General features: G+C 56.3%; 1 protein-coding gene across 2 annotated transcripts in view; it reads left to right on the forward strand.

Moving 5' to 3' along the window:
- The window catches only part of COL4A2 (collagen type IV alpha 2 chain), a 635,121-nt gene extending 610,159 nt beyond the window's left edge, over nucleotides 1-24,962 (forward strand). For both annotated transcript variants that reach the window (XM_060080229.1, XM_060080228.1), the window contains 20 exons: nucleotides 400-621; nucleotides 2,419-2,580; nucleotides 4,527-4,697; nucleotides 5,409-5,552; nucleotides 6,857-6,979; nucleotides 7,207-7,388; nucleotides 8,710-8,773; nucleotides 8,963-9,037; nucleotides 11,432-11,539; nucleotides 12,215-12,322; nucleotides 13,037-13,108; nucleotides 15,084-15,209; nucleotides 17,299-17,415; nucleotides 17,929-18,090; nucleotides 18,204-18,302; nucleotides 18,546-18,692; nucleotides 18,840-18,956; nucleotides 19,854-20,045; nucleotides 21,066-21,352; nucleotides 23,842-24,962. In XM_060080229.1, coding sequence (XP_059936212.1) covers nucleotides 400-621; nucleotides 2,419-2,580; nucleotides 4,527-4,697; nucleotides 5,409-5,552; nucleotides 6,857-6,979; nucleotides 7,207-7,388; nucleotides 8,710-8,773; nucleotides 8,963-9,037; nucleotides 11,432-11,539; nucleotides 12,215-12,322; nucleotides 13,037-13,108; nucleotides 15,084-15,209; nucleotides 17,299-17,415; nucleotides 17,929-18,090; nucleotides 18,204-18,302; nucleotides 18,546-18,692; nucleotides 18,840-18,956; nucleotides 19,854-20,045; nucleotides 21,066-21,352; nucleotides 23,842-24,099 — 2,936 coding nt within the window. In that variant the 3' untranslated portion in view covers nucleotides 24,100-24,962. The remainder of the gene's footprint in view (nucleotides 1-399; nucleotides 622-2,418; nucleotides 2,581-4,526; nucleotides 4,698-5,408; nucleotides 5,553-6,856; nucleotides 6,980-7,206; nucleotides 7,389-8,709; nucleotides 8,774-8,962; nucleotides 9,038-11,431; nucleotides 11,540-12,214; nucleotides 12,323-13,036; nucleotides 13,109-15,083; nucleotides 15,210-17,298; nucleotides 17,416-17,928; nucleotides 18,091-18,203; nucleotides 18,303-18,545; nucleotides 18,693-18,839; nucleotides 18,957-19,853; nucleotides 20,046-21,065; nucleotides 21,353-23,841) is intronic.

Here is a 24,962-nt window from a genome sequence, read left to right on the forward strand (position 1 = left end):
AAGCATCCTGGAAGCCATTTAGTGGCTAAAAGAGCTTAAACGTTTGAGCTGTACATGGAGGGAAATGAACATGTTTCTGGTTATGAACTGTGATCAGAAGTTGGAGGTACCTGCGTGGGTGTCCTTGTGCCCCAGCCCACGACTCAGTGGCCCCAAACACAGGCGTCCCTCTGTGGTCACGGCTGAGACGGCATGCAGGAGCATGGCTGTGTCACTTGGTGTGCGGAGGCCCAGGCACCGGGGAATCGTATCATCTCAACAAAACCGTAGACGGTTCAGAGGCCACACAAGCCAAACATCCTCCTGCAGGATCCCGGCCACGTGTTCTCTTTCCGGTGCCTCGCTTAGATGTCATGATGCAGACCTCTCGTTACAGGGACGCCCTGTGTTTCCTTTCAGGGTTCGTGGGGCCCCGAGGAGTCAAAGGTGCAGTGGGCCGCCCTGGCCTGGACGGGCTCCCAGGTCCCTCTGGCCTGCCAGGGCCAGTCGGGCCTCCGGGAGACAGGGGCCTCCCTGGAGAAGTCTTGGGGGCCCAGCCCGGGCCCCGGGGAGACAGCGGACTGCCTGGACGCTCTGGGCTGAAGGGCCCCCCCGGAGAGAGAGGCCCTCCTGGATTCCGGGGTAAGTCACAGGGGCAGGAGGGCTCCCAGGGGGTTGGGTGAGAAGCCCAGGACTGCATGCAGGACGCTGTGAGTCCTGCTGCTGCTTCTCCCCCTCAGTTCCAACGTTTCTTTAGAATGTTCCAGAACAGTGGTCGTCACGCTGTGTACAGGATGGCCATCTTAGCTCTTCTACGGGTACAGATTAGCCGACGTGCTCTCTTCCCAAGTTGGGTGGGGCTCAGCTTGGGGTCCTCCCTGCTGCTTTCGGCAGAACGTGTATGGTTCTGCGGAGAAGACAGGAGCCGGCCATGCCCGGTGCGGGATTGGGAGGGAGACAGAGATGAACTGGAATGCAGCTCAATCTGTGGGTGTAAAACTGATGGGTTTTAAAAAGTGTAACGTTCACAGCATCATCGATGCATGTTTAGCAAAGCAGGAAGATGCCTCTTGTCTGGTGAGTGAACAAGGCAGCCAAGGCTTCGCGTACCCAGTTTATGCAGAACGGGCCCTGAGAACCCAGAATGCCTGGCTTTAATGTGATTGTGTTGCTGGAATGGGTGGGGTGACCACCAGGCCATCTGGGGTCCCCGTCAGAGAAGCATAAGCTGTTATGTATTGACTGCGCTGCCATCAGCCCAGCACCCAAGCCCAGGCAGACAGGGGCTCCCTGTGTGGTGCAAGAGGTGACACTCCCCAACACCAGCCATCAAACCAGTAGGCGTCCTTCACGTGAGACACTGAGGGATGAGCCCGGTTCTCGACGGGCAGCTGGGTGCCCCACCCTCAGGGGCATGTGCCCACCAGTCTCTTCTGCGGTCCGACTGTAAAAACTGCCCGAGCTCTTTTACAGGATGCCTGTGGTCGATTTTTTAAATGTAGCTCTTTCCCACAGACTTCAGAAAGCCTGAGCATAACACCACCAGACGGCAGCAGAGTAACTTTCGAGCCTGTGCAGCTTTGTCGTGTTCAGCGTCACCTTGATGACCTGCCCTTTGGGAGAACATTGTGTTTGGCAAAAGCTCTGACTTCCAAAGCATCGGTTTTGGGAAACTGTATCCATGTCTATTCGGCCGCCCCTGTCAGGAGCAGTGGTCAGACCTGGATGTGACTTACATAGCCATTTAACGTGCTTGTAAAGGGCATTTTATTTTTTTATAAATTTTATTTATTCATTTATTTTTATTTTTGTCTGCGTTGGGTCTTCGTTGCTGCGCGCAGGCTTTCTCTAGTTGCAGCGAGCCGGGGCTACTCTTCGTTGCAGTGCGCGGGCTTCTCATTGCGGTGGCTTCTCTTGTGGTGGAGCATGGGCTCTAGGCACGTGGGCTTCAGTAGTTGTGGCGCACAGGCTCAGTAGTTGTGGCACACGGCCTGAGTTGCTCCACGGCATGTGGGATCTTCCCGGACCAGGGCTCGAACCCGTGTCCCCTACATTGGCAGGCGGATTCTTAACCACTGCACCACCAGGGAAGTCCCAAGAGTATTTTAACATGTGGCAAAATGCTCAAAATATAATGTCAAGTGAAAAACCCTAGATTAAAACTGCACTTAAAACGAGGTGTCAGTTCTGCAAATATCTGCTTCTAGGTATAGTTACGGGAACAGAAAAGAGGCCGGAAGGAAATGTAACAAGATGTTAGTAACTGTCTCGGGGTGAGAGCATGAGTTACTTCGATCTTGTCATTTATACTTCTTTGTATTCTCCAGACTTCCTACTGCCTGGAAAACCTGTTTTTATAGAACAAGTCTGAGGAGACACGTGTTGTTTGCAATGCACTGCATGGGGTTGACCTCACGGCTCTTGTCTCCATTCCTGCAGGAAGCCAGGGGATGCCCGGAATGCCGGGCCCGAAGGGTCAGCAGGGCTTCCCAGGACCTTCGGGCCATCCGGGACTGCCCGGGCCACCAGGACAGCATGGCTTCCCTGGAGCTCCTGGCCGGGAAGGGCCCTTGGGGCCGCCGGGCTCCCCAGGTTTTGGAGGTAAGGATCCACCCTCCCATCAAGGAGTCGGGGCCTCACTGATGGTGGAACCAGCACTGCCCGCTTGGGGAATTCTCAGCTGTGCTCCAAGGAACCCCCCTCTCAAGAGCTGCAGGGGTTCGGAAAGCACCGCACATGGCATGGCTTAAAAGACAGGAATTTATTCTCTCACAGTCTGGAGGCTGGAAGTCCAAGATCAAGGTGTCCATAGGGCTGGTTTCTCCTGAGGCCTCTCTCCTTGGCGTGCAGACGGCCGTCTTCTCCCTGTGTCCTCACAGGGTCACCCCTCTGCACGTGTCTGCATCCTAATTCCTCTTTTTATAAGGACAACTGTCACACTGGGCTGGGACCCACTCTCATGACCTCATTGAACTAACTTCAATCACCTCTTTAAAGGCCCAGCTTTAAATACAGTCACATTCCAAGGTACTGGGGTTAGGATGTCAACATTTGCATTCTGCAGGGACACAGGTTCAGTACAGGTTCAGGACATGTATTTCATCAAACAAGGAGAATTCAAACAGCCTGAGAAGTCTGTCCTTCTTTGTACCTGTTGTGTATATTAGGGTTCCAGGTAAGATTTCATTAGGGAAAAAAATTCCCACTGCAAAAGTTCAAAATCTGCTCTGCTTTGAAGAGGCAACATGATTTGTTTCCTGAGTGTGAAAAATTTGGAGAAGAAAGGAAAAAGCCTCCTTCAGGAAAACCATGGGGCAAGGTGGGCGGGAGCAGGAACGCACAGACACGAAACTGTAGATGTTTGCTCACTGGAGCCCTTGCAGGGGGACCGAGCACATCACAGAGCGGCTGGGAGGGGCCAGACGTCCATGAGGCAATGTCCAGGGTGACCCTAGTCTGTCGTTTGCCATAATCAGGTGACAGCTTTGTCCAGGACCGTAGCCGTCCACACAAGGCAGTGCCGTGCCCCACATAGGTCAGACATAAGCCAGATGCGTCCCCCAGGAGTGGCCTCGACTGCATCCAAATCTGGGGGCTCCAGTCGGGGGGAGCAACACTGTGCCGCCCGCTGATTTCATAGTAACGGGAACCCCGGGCAGCGGGTTTGGGCCACATCTGTACCAGTGTTCGCAAGGCCTTGCCTGTTCTCAGGCGTGGAACGCAGCACGGTGTGTTCAAGATCCACGCCAAAGCCCTACCTGATGGAGCCCACGGTTTAGGAGGGGATGGAATTACCCACGGGAAAGCTTGTGTTTGGCCGGGGCAAGCAGCAGGGTGACCAGACCACGGGGCCCCGCGTTTCAGACCGCAGGGGAGCTGGTGGGCTAGAACAGCCTTGGGAGGAGGGGATGGGAGGGGCTGGGCATGGAAGACGGGCCCTTCCTAGGAGGGGCACAGCCCCAGGAGACGGGCGGGGGGAGAGCACATCATCTGAGGAGGGGATGGGAGCCTAGAGGGGGACATGGGGCCAGCGTTCAGAAGGCGTTGGATGCCAGCTAAGGAGCTAGAGCCCCTGGGCGAGGGAGCCGTTGGGGGGTTTTAACAGAGGGGCTGAGCTTTGTCGGGGAGGCTGGGTAAGGGCAGGCCGGCAGCTGCTGACGCCCTAACGAGATGAGGATGGCAGGTGTCGCAGGACCTCCCCTAGAACCTAACCCCAGCGATGTCAGGAGGGCCGCCAGCCACAAGTAACCCCAGCCGTTCCAGCTCCGTGGCTTTGCGCCCAAGCGGAGAAAGTCTCATGTGACTCGTGTCCCACGGGCTGACCGCCGGCTGTCGGGGAAGGACCTCTTTAGAAAGGCCAGCCTGCGGTGTGCTGCACGCTCTAGTCACACCTTCAGACTCACCTCTGTGGTTACACTTTCCCGTTGTCCTTCCAAGACGTTTCTCTTACCAAAAGTTATTGGTATCGATGTCTCAGAAGTATCGTAGAGGTGTTTTCTCTGTGTGGTTTGTTCATCGTGTTTTATCTTCCTTCCCCGTCCTGACAGGTCTGCCTGGAGACAGAGGGGAGCCAGGTGACACAGGCGTCCCTGGCCCCGTGGGCATGAAGGGTGTGTCCGGGGATAGAGGTGACCCTGGCTGGCAGGGCGAGAGAGGTCATCCCGGAGGCCCTGGATTCAAAGGAATGGCCGGGATGCCTGGTGCCCCGGGCCCCAAAGGTGACTGCAGAACACGACCGGGGACCTAGCCTGTGGGGCGCGGGTGGGACAGCTCTGCGGGAGGGCCCAGCCTTGCAGCCCCAGGCTGCGTGGAGCCCTGGGGACCGGGCGATGCTGCCCAGGCTGGCTGTGACCGCTGTGCCCCCAAATGCCAGTTTATTAACTTACCACGAGAGAGGGACTGTCTGAGGAGCGGACTTACTCTCTGCCAGGGGGGATCTGTGGACAGGCCCCCGGGAGTCGGGATTCAGATCCGGAGGCTGGGTGGTGAACGGAAACCAAAGCAAAGGGAAATGCTTGGTCCCCAGCGTAGGTTTCCCTGCTCGCAGGTGAGGCTAGTCCACCCGCAAGTGGGGCTCTCTGGCCCTTGACTGCAGCTGGAGACACCGTGCTGCCTTCTCCAGGGCCCTTTGCCAGGTTTCCACGCTGGGTGCAGTGTCAACATCACACCAAGTCCCAGGGCCCCTTTCCAACCTGGTGGAAAGACCACGGACCCCGTGACTTCCAGTTCCCTCCTGTCTGTCCGCCTGCATTGGCCTTACGTCTTGTCCCCGGTGGCAGACGGGCTGACTCTGCCCCTCAGGCAGCGGACCAGTCCCTTAGCAGGTGCTGTCCCGAAAATCCTACTGACATTAAGAATCTTCGCCTGTCCTCACACAAGTCTCAAGTGGGAGCCACGCCTAACCCAGCGCTTTCTCATTCCCTCTGAAGGAGTTAAGGGTTCTCCCGGGATGGACGGCTTCCAAGGCATGCTCGGGCTCAAGGGGAGATCCGGGATTCCAGGAAACAAAGGAGAGACTGGATTTTTTGGAGTCCCCGGGCTGAAGGGCCTGACTGGCGAGCCCGGTGTGAAAGGTACGTCACTTCTCGGCCAGGTTGAGACTCACTTTAACGGCGGCCTGACACTGCCTAGAACAATGTTCCGGGAACCCAAACACTAGACACTATTAAAAGAGAAGCTAACTCCAGGAACTGGAGGGCCTCCTCCTTGCTTCAGTGCACTGGCCGTGTATAAGGAGGGAGTGCCACTGACCGAAGGAAACTTGAGAACGGAAACGACGCAGCGTTAAGAACCAAAAACATCCTAAGAGACATGTCCCACCATGAGTATTCCGTGGTGCACACGAGGAAGTGAGGCCAGGGGAGAAGCGGAAGTTGAGGTCTGAAGGACAGAGCGCCTTTGGCAAAAGAGGGACACGGTCGTCCAGGTGGACGGCTACACCCTGTGCAGAGAGACGGTGACCCCCGGAAGCGAGCCTGCTCCAAGCCCTGGCCTGGGGGGGCAACCCAAGACACCAGGTGGGAGATGCAGGAAGGGTGTTCCCAACGAACCACATCTTCATGACATTTGTTCAGACACCCTTGTTCTCAAAGTATCACCATGGTCTCTAAAACAACTGAATTACTAATAACAAAGGTTGATGGGGATGTAAAGACATGGGAACCCTCAGACCCTGCTGGTGGGAATATCAAATGGTGCAGCCAGGGTGGAAGATGTTGGCAGTTTCTTAGAAAGATAAGCACAGAATTACCCAGCAGATCCACTCCTGGGTGTGCACCCGGGAGAACTGAAAACAGACATCCACACAGAAACTCATACACAAATTGTGTAGCAGCATGATTCATTATAGCCCCAAATAGAAAAAACCCAGATATCCATCACAGATAAACAAGATGGGGCATAGCCGTATAAAAGAGTATTAGTCAGCGATGAAAAAGAATTGGGCTCTGACACATGCTACGACGTGGATGAAACTTGAAAATATGCCACATGCTGTCTGCTTCCATTTGTATGAAGTGTCCAGAACAGACCTGTCTGCAGAGACAGAAAGTGGGTTAGTGGTTTCTATTGCTGGGGAAGGGGAGATGGGGTGGGGTGACCACTGAGAGGCACAGGGTTCTCTGGGGTGAACATGTTCTGAAGTCAGTAGTGGTCCCTGTGCCCCCCTCCCTTGAGGAGAGAAGCGTGGAGGAAGATGGCTGTTCCCATCACCTGGGCTCCCAGCTCGCAGCCGCAGGGGAGCTGTACCACCCATGGCTCAGCCCCTCGGGATGCGGGCTTGAAAGGAAGTACGGCAGCAGCCGAGAAGCCTTCCCCACCCAGGTTCTAACCCCTGCTCCGGAGGTCAAGGGAATGACTGCATTCTGTTCCCTTCCAGGCAGCCGAGGGGACCCCGGCCCCCCCGGACCACCTCCCATCATCCTGCCAGGAATGAAAGACATCAAAGGAGAGAAAGGAGATGAAGGCCCCATGGGACTGAAAGGATACCTGGGCTTGAAAGGTGAGGCCCCGCCTGACCTCAGAGCCGGTGGCCTGGGGTCCCCTGCCTACCCCAGCCCCTCACAGCGTACGAGAGTAGCAGAGACGCCCCAGCGCCCGGGTCAGCCTCCTGTGCTGCAGCCCTCCTGACACCCTGATGTCCGTGCCAGGAGCTGGCGGGTGGTTCTCGGGGGCCCGGGGTGGGTGGAGCAGGGTCCCCCCAGAACTTCACACTCAGTCTCCCTGCAGGCATTCCCGGAATGCCAGGGATCCCCGGGCTGTCGGGAGTCCCTGGGCTGCCAGGGCAACCAGGCTACGTCAAAGGAGTCAAAGGAGATACCGGATTCCCCGGCGTGCCAGGGTCACCAGGATTCCCCGGCGTGCCCGGCTCCCCCGGAATCTCAGGGTTTCCGGGCTTCACAGGCAGTAGGGTAAGTGGGCATCTTCTGTGAGTTCCTCTCCCCGTGGCCTGCTGGCCGAGCACTGCGGTCCACGGCTCCTGGGGGACAAGACTCAGTTCTGCCACTCATGGGCTGAATGTCCCTGGGCAAGTTACTGAGCCAGTCTGTGCCTCAGCGTCCTCATCTCTCTAATGGGCAGTAACAGTCCCCACCTCACAGGCTGCTGTGGGGCTTGAATGAGCTCTTGAGATGGTACCCGACATGTTTGCCCGGGTAAGCCTGGCAGAGGGTAGGGCACAGCCATGATTATGACTACCACTGTCATGACCATGGTCTGTGTCATTGATGTTATTTATTTCAATAAAACTGCCATCATTACTGCTTTGCAGTTTAATAAGAACAGGTATGCAAACCAGCTTCTATACTACACTGAAAAACTTTAGGACTTTTTTACAAAATGATGACATTGCAAACCTCGAGAGTTGGTGTTAGCAGAACAGCTGGATACGCTAACCCTTCAAAATTGCAAACTTCACCAAGTCAGACAGAGAAAGAGAAATATCGTATGATATCCATTATATGCGGAATCTAAAAAGAAATGATGAACTTACTTACAAAACAGAAGCAGACTCACAGACTTAGAGAACAGACTTATGGTTACCGGTGGGGGGAAGGGTTGGGGGAAGGGATAGTCAGGGAGTTTGGGATTGACATGTCCGCACTGCTATATTTAAAATGGATAACCAGCAAGGACCTACTGTATAGCACAGGCAACTCTGCTCAATGTTATGTGGCAGCCTGGATGGGAGGGAGTTTGGGGGAGAAAGGATACATGTACGTGTATGGCTGAGTCACTTCGCTGTGCACCTGAATCTGTCACAGCATTGGTTTTTTTATATAAATTTATTTATTTGTTTGTTTATTTTTGGCTGCATTGGGTCTTCGTGGCTGCGTGCAGGCTTTCTCTAGTTTCGGTGAGCAGGGGCTACTCGTCATTGCGGTGTGCAGGCTTTTCATTGTGGTGGCTTCTCTTGTTGCGGAGCACAGGCTGTAGGCGCGCGGGCTCAGTAGTTGTAGCACGCGGGCTCAGTAGTTGTGGCTCACGGGCTCTAGAGCGCAGGCTCACTAGTTGCGGCGCACGGGCTTAGTTGCTCTGTGGCATGCGGGATCTTCCGGGACCAGGGATCGAACCCGTGTCCCCTGCGTTCTTAAACACTGCGGCACCAGGGAAGCCCCTGTCACAGCATTGTGAATTGGCTATACTCCAATATAAAACAAGAAGTTTTTTTAAAAAAATTACAAACTTCACAAACGGCCATGTAAGATGGTTTCATGTTTGGCTCTGCTCCAGGGCGACAAGGGAGCTCCGGGGAGAGGAGGCTTTCACGGCGAGATCGGCCCCATCGGTGACTTTGGTGAGTGTTGCTGGGACGGTGAAAACAGGGCATCCCCCATCCAGAGCATCCCGGGCAGTGCGGGGACATCAGGCCTGTGGGTGCCGTTATTTTGAAGCAAATTATTCTTATTAGGAATGTAGTGTCATAGAAGTTGCTAAACTAACCACAGGAAGACCCGACTTCAGCCGTCTTTTTTGCACCTAACAGGTGATATTGGAAGCACTATAGACCTTCCAGGAAGTCCAGGCCTGAAGGGGGAAGGAGGTACCACTGGAGCCCCAGGTACCCGCGTGGTTCTCCATCCCTTCACCTTCCGCAGCCTTTGCCCCCTGGTCTGTCGTCACTCACGCTTGCCAACTTGCTCAGTGAGCCCACGGGTCGCGACGTAGGGATGGTCTGAGGTCCTTAAGCCCGATGTGTAAGGAAGACTGGAATTTTTAATTAAATTGAGCCTGAAGACAATGTCAGGAAACCTTTCTCTCCCTGAGAGGGAAGATGGAGAGAATCAACATTCAGTGGATGGGAGTAGCTGCAGCCGCTAAAAGGTACCACGTGTGCCTGTTCTGCTGGGACATGTCCTAGAGCACGAAACAAGTGACACAATGACCAGAGCCCTTGCAAACTGTGAAAGGTCTAGAAGAAAGGGGAGTGGAAGTCAGACCCCTCTACTGAGTAAGGCAACAAGGGGCGGCCCCCCAGCCCTGGGTACGTCAGGGGGTGTCACGTGGCATGGCAGCTCACGCCCCTTCTCTGAGCATCACTGAAGTTCAAGAACAAAATTCCTGCTTGTGTCATCTCCCACGGGACTTGGACTAGATGCCTCCTTCCTGCGATTTTATCTTGGGAGACCCCACAGGTCTGCCTAGGGATGGCTCGGGTTCAGGGAAAGAGTCTGTCCATGTGTTCGGCCAACAAGGAGGGCGCTGAGCTTTCTTGAGGGAAAGCTCCAGCATGGAAAGGGGCATTCAGCCCAGTTGGGAGTGGAGGGCTGTCACTGAGGAATAGGTAACCTCACCTATGAACTCCTTGGGCTCCCTGTAGATCTACAGTTTGGTCTCCCGACGGCTTTATTCACAGACAAGGGTACCTTAGGCTGGCTGGACCTCCCATCCTACATAATTCCTTTGGCGGTGTTGTTTATAAAAGCAGAAATGTGAGACCATCTTCACCACATATGTCACTAACCATGGCTTCCTTTGTTCGATTGGAAATGTGTGTGAAGAGAAACTGCCCCACCCCAGGAAATATGGTTGTTACCCCTTGAACGTTTAGCTTTTAGTTAAACTGAAGTCCAGGAAGTGGAGCCTCCCACTGTGTCCATCTCCAGGGGACTGTATCCTAGGGCCAGGGGGGCGGTGACAGTTGTCAGCATCCTCAGGGGTGTTCCATTCGCCCTAAGACAAGTGCAGTGTAAGAAGTGGGCTCGGCCCCGGCGCTTGCCCCTGCAGCGTGGGTGGGAGGTGCCCAGGGGCCCTGGGCAGGTGGCCTCCCAGTGGGAGGGCCCCGGGGACCGGGGGCTCTGGCCGGGTCCCTCCTCGGAGGATGAGAGACAGGCTGCACTGGACTCTGGGTCCGGGTGGAGGTGGTGGAGACCGTTTATGGAAGAAATAGGTAAATAGGGGTTTGGAGCAGATTTTAAAACACTAAAATAATCCATAGAAAACAAGCAGAACTTCTTAGGTGGTTTTCTTCAAGACCACGAGAACGCCGACAGTAACTGTTCTGAGAAGAGCCTCAGAGGTTTCAGGAGACACTGGTGAAAGTGACTGTGTAGAATCGGGTTGGTCTGAAGATTCCAAAACCTTCCAGCGTCCCAGAAACACCAAAACCTGTGGCACAGAATAGTGTCACTGACGGGAAGGCAGCGCTTCTCTAAGTCCACGCAATGAGCAGAGAAGTACCTGAGGGGCTCGTCTAAAAGGCAGATTCCGGGCCTGACCCAGACCTGAGAGGCTCAAACATCTCATGTTTTGACTAACCCCCCAGATTCCCCGGCACAGCACCCGTTAGAAACCACTCAGATAAGGGCTCAGGTGAGTGGGCTCTGGCCGCTTAACAAGGCGCCCAAAATGTGGCGGCTTAGAGCACCCACCGCTGGTGTTATCTGACAGTTTCTGAGGCCAGGAATTCGGAAACAGGGTGGTTCTCATGAGATTCTGGTCATGAGGTCAGGAGGGCTGCCTCATCTGAAGGCCAGACTGGGCTGGACCACCCACGTCCAAGGTGGCTCTTGGCGGGAGGCCTGAATTCCTCCCCACGAGCTTGAGTGTCCTCGTGACATGGCAGCTGGCTTCCTCCAGAGCAGGGACAGGGTGAAAGCAGTGATGATTTGTATGAGCTGGGCTCCAGGTGGCACAGTGGCCTGTCCACGGTGTCCTGGTGTTCACGCAGGTAGCCCTACTCAGTGTGGGTGGAGCTCACAAGGGTGTGAATACCAGGATGCGGACCACTGGGTGCCAGCTTGGAGGCTGCTGCCCACAGGCTCAGAGCAGGGAATTAGGCAGAAATTTAGCTGAGGAAGGAGCCGTCTAGATTTCCACCCCCATTCACAACTGGAAGCACCAGTGCGAAGGCAGCATCCTTTACCCGGTGCCCCGTTGAACCCCACGAGCCTTAAACCCCAGTGACATGACTGACGGCTGTGGTTTGTTCTGAGCAGCACATCTGTGGTTACAGGTCTAAAGGGATTCTTCGGAGAGAAAGGAACAGCGGGTGATGTCGGCTTCCCTGGGATCACTGGCCTGGCAGGAGTCCAGGGCCCTCCTGGACTTAAAGGGCAAACAGGTAAAATCCCGGGCCACACCACCTTCCCCCAGCCTGCCCTCCCTGGGCCCAGCTGGACGGTGCGGTGGCCAGTGAGGCCGAGTGCGGCCGAGCCCCCAAATCTCCAAGGGCCCAAAACAAGGGCGGCCAGTTCTGCCCGTCTGCTTTTCGCCCGCGGTCACAGCCGAGGCAGCTCCCTCCCACCTGTCCCTCCCTAGGTCCAGCCCAGCCCAGCTGTGGCGGAGGCACGGGGCCGATGGCCGTGTCTGTGCGGCCACCGTCTGTCTCTCCGTACATGTTTAGACAGTTCCTGTGATGGCTGCCTTTCGTGCATTTCAATTGCAGAATTCATGGGGGATCCCGAGTTACACGAGTGAATTCGTTTTGTGCTTTTTTCTTGCTGCTGTTTTGCTCGCTGTTGCCCGGGATCTGTGAACACAGACAGGCTGATCCTCAAGGGGTCTCTGGGTTCTCCCCAGGCTTCCACGTGCACGATGGAATGACATTACGAATACACAAGCTGTTCTGTTAGGCCAGGCTGCGCTAACCCTGCTGAACTTGAATGCGGGGTCCAAGGCCACGTGGAAGGGAAGCTGGTTCTTTCCCGCAAAGTCCCTCCCCGAGGCAGGACCCGAGCTGGAGGCCACGAGGCCTCGGGGTTCCTGTGTCCCCCTGAAGGATGCGTCTCTCCCCCAGGCTTTCCCGGACTGACAGGGCTGCAGGGGCCTCAGGGAGAGCCGGGACGGGCGGGAGTGCCCGGCACCAAAGGAGAATACGGCTGGCCGGGGAGCCCAGGCCTACCAGGTAAGACCCCTCCCCTCTCTGCAGACACGAAGCAATGTCAACCTGCAAAGAGGCGTTCACTCCCCAGAATGAGGAACAGAAACCTGCCCGGAGACCTCAGGGTGACTCTCAGTCAGCACCTGGGCGGTGCAGAGGCAGGACAGAGGGACAGATGCAGGGGCCCCGCTGAGCGAGGTCTGGTGTAGCCCTTGGGGGGCTTGGGGCGTTACTCGGCCCGGCCTTGACAGGCCTTGGTCAGGGCACAGGCCCTTGGACACTGTCCTGTCCAGAGTTCAGGGGGGCGCACCCCGACCCCATATTCACTGCCCGCATCACAGGAAGAACTGTCGCCTGCTTCCCAAGTCCCACTTTAGGAAAGCTGATCCTCGGAAATCCAGAAGGAATGGAAATGATACCAGGCTGTTGGTTCCAAGCACCGTTTTTATACATACAGTGACTCACGGATCAGGAAAAGAAACACACAGCACCGCCCAGGCCCCTTCTGGCTGTAACGAGTCTGTCAAAAGTTTCCATGAAAACAACTTTTAGGTTAATGGTTCTCCTGGGTGACACAGAAGCGACTGATTTACATGTCACAGTATTTGCTGTACTTCCGGTTTGCCCAGCTTTCGAACACACTGGATGGGCGACCGTATCACAGCAGAAAAAAGCATCTGATTATGTTAAGGGTCTCCCTCTGCTCCGCCATGGAATAACCACGAGGGTCTTCCACAGGTCTGCCCGGCCTCCGCGGCATCGGCGGATTACACGGCTTGCCAGGCACCAAAGGCTTCCCCGGATCCCCAGGTACCAGATGGCAGTGGGGCAAGGGACCGGGTGGCCCATCAGGGACTTGGACGGGGGTCGGGGAGCTCAGGGAGCAGGGCGGGCTCCGTCCCTGAGGCCACGGGGACTCAGTCCCGTCTGGCTCCTGCAGCCCGGGGGCCCAACCAGCAGGCAGTTAGTCACTCCTCCCAGATCTGGAGGCGGGAAGCTTGGGGTGGGAGCCGTTGCGGCAGAGTCCGGGTGAGGGCCCTCTCCCCGGCTTCTCGCTGTGTCCGCATGCGGTGGAGGAGGAGGGCGAGCTGTCTGGTGTCTCTTCTTAGAAGGACGCCAGTCCTATCAGGGGCCCTTTCACCCCAAAGGCCTCCCAAAGGCCCCCCTCCAGACCCCATCACGTGGCGGGTTAGAACTTTGACAGATGGGTTTGGAAAAGACAATTCCCTTCACAGTGGTGGCGTACGGGGGTTTGGGCCGGGTGGGGTGTTCCGTAAGGAGAAGGAAGTGAGACCTTTAAGAAACTGTTAGAAGCTGCTCTTGGAAGTTATTGTGACCCTTTTTGTCCTGAAGGAGATACAAAGCCCATCCTTTCCAAAAGCCAATAACAGAATGAGGTTTGCATGATTATCCCCTTCCGGGATCTCAGAATACTATCTGCGTCCATCTGTTCCTCAGAGGGGACGAGATCCCCTTGTGCAGAAAGCTTCCTTTTTACCCTTGTCCCCCTCTGGTAAGCTGCCATCACAGGTGCAAAACTCTCGGTGACTTCTCTGAAATTTCTTTATTTTAAATTTAGTTCCTTTCAATCTTAAATCTTAATGCCCTGTCTTTGCATTTAATTTTTTTTTCTTTTTTTTTTTTTTTTGTGGTACACGGGCCTCTCACTGCTGTGGCCTCTCCCATTGCGGAGCACAGGCTCTGGATGCGCAGGCTCAGCAGCCATGGCTCACGGGCCCAGCCACTCTGCGGCATGTGGGATCCTCCCGGACCGGGGCATGAACCCGTGTCCCCTGAATCGGCAGGTGGACTCTCAACCACTGCGCCACCAGGGAAGCCCCTAATTTTTAAAATGTATTAATTGGACTAAAATATTGTAGGGCATATTATTAATATATGTTTTTAAGGACAATTTTTACTGTTTTCAGATGATAAAAGTTCATGCTGAGTAGAGAAAAGCTTAAAAAAATACACTTCAGCAAAAGAAAAAAAATACCCATAGTTCTACCACTGCTTTTAGAATATTCTCTTTATAGATGTTTTACGTAATCAAACATTCATCTGTCTACAGGTAAATTTGGGTGTGTGGAATCATATATAAATTCACACACTCATGCTTCAATGAACATTTCAATTCGAGTTTAGATGCTCAGGTTATGTCACTCTTTCTGACACCAGCTACTTTGAGCCCCTGATGTGGGAACAGAGAAGGTTTTAAATAGCATTTCCCTTTTCAGCCTAACTCAGGCTTAGCACCAGGAGCCTGGGGCCCTCGGCAGGTCTCAGCTGCAGGACCACCTGCGTCCTGGAATCTGGGATTTTTCCAGGGGGCCTCGGCGGTCTCCCCTATAAAGCAAAGGGGTTCAGTTACGATCCCCAGGATTCCTTCCAAGTGGCAGGGTCTGGGACACCAAGGCCACCCAGGGAGCTGAAATCTCCACGGCCGCCGTTGGGTTCTCTGTTTCTTTTTTTTTTTTTTTTTTTTGCGGTACGCAGGCCTCTCACTGTTGTGGCCTCTCCCGTTGCGGAGCACAGGCTCCGGATGCGCAGGCCCAGCAGCCATGGCTCACAGGCCCAGCCGCTCCGCGGCATGTGGGATCTTCCCGGACTGGGGCATGAACCCGTGGCTCCTTCATCGGCAGGTGGACTCTCAACCACTGCGCCACCAGGGACGCCCAGGTTCTCTGTTTCTGAGTCTCACTGAGAGTGTTACTCTCCCTCCACTCATGAAAATGGACTCTGCCCGGTTGAAGACACTGACGTCTGCTTGTCAACCCGGCCACAGGTGCGGACATCCACGGGGACGCCGGCTTCCCAGGTCCTATTGGGGCCAGGGGTGACCCAGGAGAGGCCAACACCCTTCCAGGCCCCACAGGAGCCCCGGGACGGAAAGGGGAGCGTGGAGTCCCAGGTGAGGCCAACACCCCAGTATCACCATCTGCATCCCCACAACCACAGTGTCCATGAGTCTGAGAGACGAGAGGCCGGGGGCAGGGCAGGTGCCGGCTCCTCTGGGGAGAATTTCTTGTTGCAAACATCCCACTAGTGTTCCATCATTTATACTCCATCATAATCTTACTCCGCTGGGGTTAGCTAGTGACCACACTCCCTTGGAGGACGGATAAGATCACACTCCAGCCCCTCGGTGCCCCCAGGGTTAGGTGTGCACCCGGCACAGGGCCCTGGCTGTGATACGCGCATGGGAGTGTTGGATAGATGAGTGAATGAATGCATCACAGCCCCTGAGTGGTGCCTGCGTGCCAGGCGTGGACCGTGGCGGGAGCAGCCAGGGAGGGGTGGTCTCAGCCGCTGAGCACGAGCCCCAGCCCCACCCCCTGCCCATCCACCAGCAAACCAGGCTCCACCTAAACTGAGAGGAAAGCGCCCCAGCATGTGCTTTTGGCCCAGCGCTTATCTTCTGACGGCCAGGGCCCGCACCCACCCCCAGCTCAGCCCAGCACGCTGTCCACGGACGCCGTCTGGGCAGCCGGCAAGGGTGCTGGACCAGACGGGCCCGTCACATCTGGGCTTCCAAGACAAGGGCCTGAGCGCCCGTGTTCTGGTCAGAATTACCCCGAAGCTAGACCCATCGACACCCAAAGGAGAAGCCAGGCACTGAGGAGGCCAGCGACCCTGATCTCCTATGGGGGGGGGGCAGGTATCTCAAGGCCCACGGACCGCATCATCTGATTCTCCAGGGTCTGTCACCTCCCTCTCCCCTTTCATTAAGTGGAAGGTCCAAATTCCCTGATATCCAAGCCCCACAGCATTGATCTGAAGGCAGGAGAAGGAGGAAGGCCAGCCAACTGGGGCCTTACTGTGAGTCCTGAGGGGCTGCGTGGGGTTCACACAGCTCCACCCAGGGCTGAGGACCCAGGCTCAGGCCACCAGCACAGCCCACCCAGGGCCGAGGACCCAGGCTCAGGCCACCAGCACAGCCCACCCAGGGCCGAGGACCCAGGCTCAGGCCACCAGCACAGCCCACCCAGGGCCGAGGACCCAGGCTCAGGCCACCAGCACAGCCCACCCAGGGCCGAGGACCCAGGCTCAGGCCACCAGCACAGCCCACCCAGGGCCGAGGACCCAGGCTCAGGCCACCAGCACAGCCCACCCAGGGCCGAGGACCCAGGCTCAGGCCACCAGCACAGCCCACCCAGAGCTGAGGACCCAGGCTCAGGCCACCAGCACAGCCCACCCAGGGCTGAGGATCCAGCACAGCCCACCCAGGGCCGAGGATCCAGGCTCAGACCACCAGCACTGTAGCTGAGGCCTGAGGAAAGTGCATGTAACACAGTTTTCTCTGTGAAGCACATCCCAGCCTTCCTGAAACTCTGGACAGCACTTCAGCATGACACTTGGGGGCCACTCTAAACAGTGAAATCACCCACAAAAAGCACAGAAGTGCAGAAAACGTGGCACTAGGTAGACAGTAGGAGGATCCTTGTTGACACCCTGAGCTGGGAGTCACCCTCTCCCTCCTGCTCGTCCAAGAGCGCTGCGGGTACTGACTGGGGGTCACCAGTAGACCTCAGTGGAGGAAGCAGGACGGCAAGTCCAGAATCTGTGGACAGTGAGGACGGACTCTGCCCAGGACGTGGACATCCATCGGGATCCAGGGTCTTGGAGGACGGCCTGGGCAGGACTGAAATACCAGCGCCCGCCATCCTGAGCCTTCCCACGACGGGTGCTCCCTGGGCCGACAGGGTGTCACCCACAGGTAGCCCCACCAGCTGTCCCTTGAGCAGGTAGCATGCCGGTGAGGACAATATCCCAGCAGAGGCAGGTCCACGGGACCCTCTAGGCAGCGAGAGGAGGCTGGTGGGCGTGGGGACAGGCAGCGCGGCCCCTGTCTCCCCAGACCCGGCCTGAGAGCCTGCGCTGGGCGCCTTCCATCACTGCCTCTCCTTGTTGGCCCCGCTCCTGGACAGGTGAGGGCACAGAGAGGAAACAGGATGGAAAGCTGGGCGCTGGTACTAACCAACTTCTATTTCCCTCCTAAGGGGAACGAGGCCCGGTTGGGAGTCCAGGACTTCAGGGGTTTCCAGGCATCACCCCCCCTTCCAACATCTCTGGGTTACCAGGTGACGTCGGTGCGCCTGGGATATTTGGCCTGGAAGGTAAGCACGGCTCACACTTGGATACAATGGAATCTCTGGGGACAGGAGCTGGCCACGACCTGATTGCTTGAGGGATAGAACGCTTTCGTTGTCCCCCTTGAGGGGACAAGCCAGACAGAAAAGGACACATACTGTCTGATAGGAGCTCCCTAAGTAACCACATTCACAGAGACAGAAAGTAGACAGTGGGGGCCGGGAGCCGGGGGAGGGGCAGTTAGTGTTTAATAGGGAGAGAGCTTCCGCCGGGAAGATGAGAACGTTCCGAGCAGGATGGAGGTGACGGCTGCACAGCAGCGTGAATGCACCTCATGCCACCGAACTGTACACTTAAAAATGGTTAAAATGTTAACGTTTCTGTTATGTATATTTTACCACAATAAAAAGCAAAGTTGCCCAGTGTTACAGACTTGCCAAAGCCGGTCCCCTGAACGGGTGACTTTGCATCCGGCCTCCCGGCCGTGACTGTGCCTTCCTCCTGTGTACACTTGCCTTTCTTGGGACTGATGCCAACAGGTTATCGAGGTCCGCCGGGGCCACCTGGGCCCGTGGCTCTTCCTGGAATCAAAGGAGATGAGGGGGGTCCAGGAGCCCCCGGAAACCCAGGCACCAAAGGATGGGTCGGGGACTCGGGGCCCCAGGGCCGGCCTGGCGTGTTCGGACTCCTGGGAGAAAAAGGTAAGGGTCGGTGCCCGTCGGGGGCTCCTCTCGGGGAGGCTGGCGGCGCTGGTCAGAGATGGCCAGAGCCCCTGCCCAGCCCCATGTGTCCTAACGTCCTGCTTGTCCGGAAGGGCCCAGAGGGGAGCAAGGATTCATGGGCAACACAGGTGCCGCCGGGAGTGTGGGAGACCGAGGCCCCAAGGGACCCAAAGGAGACCGAGGACACCCGGGTAAGTGAGTCTCGGAGGGGACACTCTGAGGTCATTCTGTCACAGGGACGTGGTGGTGACAGGGGTTGTTGGAAGGGCTCTGAGCGACTTCCAGGTGGGTTATCACCCACCGCACCTCTGGAGAGCGCGGTGGCTCAAAGGAAGCTCCAGAATTGGTTCAATGGGTCAAAAATGGAATAGAGACCAGAGCAAGAGAGCGGAGTGGTCCTCACGCATCATCGGGCCTTTCTTTTCCCTTTCCAGGCACCCCGGGTGCTGTGGGCGCCCCGGGGATTGCAGGAATCCCCCAGAGGATTGCCATCCAGCGGGGGCCAGTGGGTCCGCAGGGAAGGAGAGGCCCTCCGGGGCCTCAGGGGGAGATGGGACCCCAGGGCCGCCCGGGAGAACCAGGTAGGAGCAGTGCTGCGGGGCCACCCCTCGTTTCCTGTTTGCTTTGCTTTCACTTTTGTTCTCCTGCTGGAAAGCACTGGCTGAGCACCAGTGATGGAGCGTTGCATTCTTCCCGGGGCACTCACGCGTGTCTCGGTGGCTGTGCAGGTTTCCGTGGGACTCCAGGGAAGGCAGGGCCCCAGGGAAGAGGCGGCGTGTCAGCTGTTCCCGGGTTCCGAGGAGACCAGGGGCCCGTGGGGCTGCAGGGGCCCGTTGGCTATGAAGGTGAGTGATGGTGACGGGGGTGGGCAGAGGGCAGGGAGCTTCCTCCAGGCCCCGCTGTGAGTCTGATAAATGGACCGTGGTGTACGGGGAGGGGTCAGACGAGCCCCGCGATGAGCAGAGATGAGGGGCTGCACCCCGTAGCCCAGAGCCTGGGGCCCCCGCTGCAGCCTGGGTCCTGGGCAAGGCCCATATACCTGCGCCCACCCGGTGTCCCCTGCACCTGGCAGAACACCTGGCACAGAGTCCCCAGGACAGACCGGTCTCCTTCCTTCCTCTGAGACATCTGCGGGTGCCTCAGAGAAGGAAGCCGCTGACATATTTCGAGAGACAAGATTCCTAAAGCTCTTGAAGGCCGGAAGCTATGAGCTGAAAGTCACCGATTACATTACAGGAGCCGCTGTGAAGTCTTATATCATCGACTTCTTAAAATTATTTGCACGTGTGCAGGATAGGATAGGCCAGAAATAATAGCAATTCGTGCAAAACAAAACAAAAAAAAGTCTCGAGATTTGGTGTGATCCACCTGCGCTCGGTTTGAGCCCGTGGTGTGAGCACTGTGCTGACAGTAAAGGCGGGCTGCACGGTCAGCGCCCAGATCGCAGGAAGCACATCGCAACCCACGGCCAGGAGAGTGTAAAATGCGGGGGGGATGCGGCTCGCAGGGGAGGCTGGGTCCCTGCCCCTTGTTCACTCCCATCATTGTGGTCCCACGTTAGGGCACGGGGATGGGGTACGGGCCTCCCCAGGAGGCTCCTGGTCCCAAAGGGCAGAGCCACCGAGACCCCGGCCCTTGGGGAAAAGCAGAGCAGGGCTGTGAATGTCACCACGCGCGCAGCCAGCACGTGGGCTGCGGTCCGCACGGCAGCTGCAAGGTGGCCTCTTTGTCTCGGGTCCCAGGGGAGCCAGGCCGCCCCGGGAGCCCTGGCCTGCCTGGCATGCCCGGCCGCAGTGTCAGCATCGGGCACCTCCTGGTGAAGCACAGCCAGACGGAGCAGGACCCCATGTGCCCCGTGGGCATGAACAAGCTCTGGAGCGGATACAGCCTGCTGTACTTTGAGGGCCAGGAGAAGGCCCACAACCAGGATCTGGGTAGGTACCGCCTGCGAGCTCAGCCAGCCCCGCTGGCCACAGTGAGGTTGCTGAGTCCTCAGAAGGCACCAAGATGCCCCCAACCTGGGGTCAGGAAGCCCACTCTGCCTCGTAGCCCTCAGCGGCCTCCGCAGGCTCCCGCGGCCCAGCCTCTCGCTGCCCCGTCCCCTGGAGGCTGCCAGCCGTTCCCCGGCATTCTTGCTTCTCGCCCCACAGTGTATATATAAGCAGTCAGGCCGGGGCCACAAGGGGCTGGGAGGCACTTAGAACCCCGCAGAGTGGATATGGGGGCGTGTGTGTGTGCTGGTATTTCTCCAAGGAAGCCTGGTTGCCAAAAGCAATTTAAAAGACCTAACAGCCCATAGAAAATGTGGCCAACACATACTAAAATTGGGGGCTTGGAGGGAGGGTGGCCATGTGTGTGGTGGGGAGATCTGCTGGGCTGAACCCGATGATCTGTGCACCTTCCCGTCCAGATAAGTTGTTTTTTTTTTTTTTAAAGTGAGACATAGCAAACTAGAGTCAGGGCCTAAAACAGCAGAGACAGGGCGAGGCCAGCACAGGGCCCGGCAGGCCGCAGACGGCAGAGCAGACACCCGGCTCTCAGCTGGAAAGCAGTCAGTGTGAAAGGGGAACTAACTCACTGTGGCCCTAAGATGAAGTTGGTGGAGTTATTTGGGGGACGAGTAACCAGAGTCCCTCTGGGAGGCACCTGGGTGCCGTGAGCCAGGCCCCCAACTGGGATGTCATCGGTGGGTGCTGGGCGCTGGTGCTTTAAGACCCGCCGACACGGGCCTCACCGGGGTGCTATTCGCCAAGTCGCCCCTCCCTCTGACCCAGCCTGGTCCCGAGGTGTGCGGGAACCTCGAAGGGCACAGTGCGGGTGGAGTCAGCCCCTGAGGGGTTGGAAAGCCCAAGCCCGCCCTCCACCCCGCCCCGCGCGTGGCTGAACCCCGCCGGGGGCCTGGAGGGGCCCCTTCCCGGCACGCTCCGCCGTGACGGTCCCTCCCTGCACCGCAGGCCTGGCGGGCTCCTGCCTGGCCCGGTTCAGCACCATGCCCTTCCTATACTGCAACCCTGGCGACATCTGCTACTATGCCAGCCGGAACGACAAGTCCTACTGGCTCTCCACCACCGCCCCGCTGCCCATGATGCCTGTGGCCGAGGAGGACATCAGGCCCTACATCAGCCGCTGCTCCGTGTGCGAGGCCCCGGCCGTTGCGATCGCCGTCCACAGCCAGGACGTCTCCATCCCCCACTGCCCGGCTGGATGGCGGAGCCTGTGGATCGGATATTCCTTCCTCATGGTACGTGGGGCTTGCCTGCTCTCTCTCAGCGCACGGGCCCGGGTGCAAACTGAGTTCCTCTCCCCAGCCACATCCTGGCCTTTGTAAGACTAAGCAGGGCGGTTGTTCAGGTTGTGCACTGCACAAGGGCACCTGGCCCAGGGGAGGAGTGAGAGCTGGAATACAGCCTCTGCACTTTGCTCATTGAGCCATGTTAGGCCTGGAGGTGCCCCCACCCAGAGGGGACCCATTAATTTGCCACCAGGCCTTTGTACAGCCTTAATTAGGATAAATTTGGCTATCATGATAGCATCCCTTACAATTTTCCTGTTTACCATCAGAGGGAGAAAGGAAAGTCCAGTGGGGAGGGTGGGTCTTGTATTGCATTTATATTTATTATGACTGTCGTAATTCCACTACATTGACTGGATGTCCAACGTGTTAAATATTTCATAAATTAATAACATAATATATATATATATATAAATTATACCAAGTTTGCTAATCTTATCAAAACAACAGAAAAAAAACCTGGATTCTGGGAAAGGAAGGAGAAGACAAACAAGTGTTGATTTTTTAACATTTTTTAAGGTATTGCTGCTGCAATAATTTGAAGCAACAGGATACTAAGTTCTGTGCTGGGACAGGCAACTGTCTGCTTTTCAGGAGCTAATCATGTCAGGGGGCTTTGGTGGGTGGACAGAGCTCTGGTCCCATTGAGAAATTCAAAAATGAAAAACGAGCCTCTTCCTTGTGAAGGGAGTGATTACACTGTATCCAGAAAGGTCAGACAGCCCTTCTTTTATTAGCAGTTACATCTCGAGCTGTGTCACGGGGTAAGGGCTAAGCACACATGATCCTCAGTAAGCGCCTCCTGCCAGCCTGGCCCTTGACACCCCCAAGGCGGGTGACAAGAGGACCGTGGTCCCCTCGCGCCGCTGTACAACCAGGGCGGCGCTGATGGGCTGCTCACACCTTCCCTTCCAAGAACACGGAAGCACCTGCTGGCACAGACGCCAGAGAGCCAGCACACGGCTTAGTGTCCCCCTGCCTGTCTGGGGGACGGTCCCTGTCTTGTCTGCACAAAAGACACGCTTTGATCCATCGCTGCCACAGCAGCAAAGACGTCGGCCCCCCCTTACCTCAGTGACCCCTCTCGAAGCTGGTCTGGCGGCGACTGTAAGTCTCCAGCCAGCCATCAGTTCACTTTTTCCTTTCGATTCAAATGAGGTCCTCACAGGCCGAGTGTCCAATGAGTGATTCTCTTAAGAGACATCAGCTGCTTGAGTCCCAAAGCCAGAGGCGTGTCCACTGAGGCGAGCACATTGGAAAACGGGTGTGTGTGTGTGCATGTGTGTCTGCACGTGTGTGTGTGTGTGCACGTGAGTGCGTGTGTGTGACATGCATGGGGGGACCAGCAGGGCCTCAGCTCTTTCAGGCCAAAGCGGGGCTTGAGATGCCCCATGAAGGCACGCCTGCTTGTCTCTGTCGACAACACACAGTAGCTCTGTTTGGGAACGCTTCCGCGTTCTGTGAGCAGAAAACTATTCAGAGGATTTTGTTCTTTGCTGCTTCATTTGAAGAAAAGGTTAAACTGGGCTTCTGCCCAAGTATCTCATAGGACAGCCTCTTCTGTGCCCTGCCCACTGTGGCTGAGGTGTTCCTGTTCTAAATTCGCGGGTTCTGACACCACACTTACCACTGGGCTTGCTGGACCGAGCCAGATGACACGTTTTAGAGAGAAGCTTTGCGATCCGGGGCCCCGCCATGCCCCTTCATAAAAGCTAAACATGTTTCTGAAACCAAGAGAAAGTAGAACTTGAAAGTGGCAAAGAAAATCCCCTCCAACACTTGGCCAGGTCTCCCAAGCAGAATCATCTCAAGCAACCAATTGCTAATTTAACAACCCTCTGATTGAAAAAAACTAATTACACTAGTATTACGTGTTCACTGTAGAAAAATCAGCAAGTAGAGCTTTTCTTAAAAAAATGATAAAATTCAAAGCACCCGTGACTCCCTCTTCATAAACGTTAGCCAAGGAGGGGGGCAGGAGGCACTTCGGTGCTTTTAATTCTTTTGTTTTTTCTTTTGTTTTTTTTTGGCTGCGCCACACGGCTTGCGGGATCTTAGTTCCCTGACCAGGAATCGAACCTGGGCCCTCGGCAATGAGAGCTCGGAGTCCTAACCACTGGACGGCCAGGGAATTCCCTGGTGCTTAATTTTAATAGACCCTCTGGTTCTGACCCACATGTTGATTTTATTTTTTTTAATTTACTTTATTGACGCATAGTTGACTTACAATGTTGTGTTAATTTCCACTGTACAGCACAGTGACTCGGTTATACACAGGTGTACATTCTTTTTCATATTCTTTCCCCTGATGGCTTATCCCAGGATATTGCACAGAGTTCCCTGTGCTCTACAGCAGGACCTTGCTGTTTTATTTTTCCTTTAAAAGAAAATATTAATGTGTCGGCATCTCTTCCGCCCCGTCCCCCTACCCTGCACAGCACACGGCCGCGGGCGACGAAGGGGGCGGCCAGTCGCTGGTGTCACCGGGCAGCTGCCTGGAGGACTTCCGAGCCACGCCATTCATCGAGTGCAACGGCGCCCGAGGCACCTGCCACTACTATGCCAACAAGTACAGCTTCTGGCTCACCACCATCCCCGAGCAGAGCTTCCAGGGCACACCCTCGGCCGACACGCTCAAGGCCGGCCTCATTCGCACACACATCAGCCGCTGCCAGGTGTGCATGAAGAACCTGTGATGTCGGGGCCGCCCCGCCGGACACGCTTCTCCAGGGGACACGCAGCCGGGGGGCCACTTTGGTGCTTCTTCTTAACTTATTACCTCAGATGCCGACCCAAAAATTGACTTCATTTTTTTTCTTTAAAAAACAAACCAAAAGAATAATAAAATAAGGGCTACCAAAGGAATTCAGCACCAGCACTTCGACCAAATAACCCCGTGGCATCCAAGGCGCTGCCCACTCTCCCCACATCTGTAGGACACCCTGACCCCCCCAAAATGGAAAACCACGAACCCTCCCTCTCAGGCCATCCATACTAAACGGTTCCGCGCTCAGCGTAGCTAACTTCTTCCTGTGTATCTATGTAGTCACTGCAGTTTCAGCCGCCACTGATAACCCACTTATTGAACTCAACGGGGAGGTGTAGACAGATGAGGCCCCGCAGCCTGCGGGCTCACTCCCGCTGTTCCCACTCGGGGGGCTCCTGGGGGTGGACTCAGCCCCGCTCTCCGAGCCCCCATGGTGACAGCGCCCTCTTCTCCCAAACGCCAGCAACGCGAAGGATGCTGGTCCCCTCAGGAAGGCCGATTGTGCCTTTTGTGTTAAAAGCCACTGATGTCCGCACACCAGCGCTCACTCTCCCCAGCACCCCTTACAGACCGTTGGGTTCGGCAAAACTCGCGTAGAAGCGAAGACCTTCTCACCGTCAGGTGTCAGCCAGGCTGCATGACAGCAAACTTGTAGGGTCGGAAGTGATGCTTCCACTGCCCCCAGGCCGTCCCTGGACACTTACCCTCCGTACTTTGTGCAGAATTGTATTCCTGTGACTACTCCATCCTCTGTAACGACCCCCAAATAAAAGTTCGTTCTGAACATTTTTA

Source organism: Mesoplodon densirostris, chromosome 17 (genome assembly GCF_025265405.1).
Source record: "Mesoplodon densirostris isolate mMesDen1 chromosome 17, mMesDen1 primary haplotype, whole genome shotgun sequence".
In the NCBI taxonomy this organism is placed as follows: Eukaryota; Metazoa; Chordata; class Mammalia; order Artiodactyla; family Ziphiidae; genus Mesoplodon; species Mesoplodon densirostris.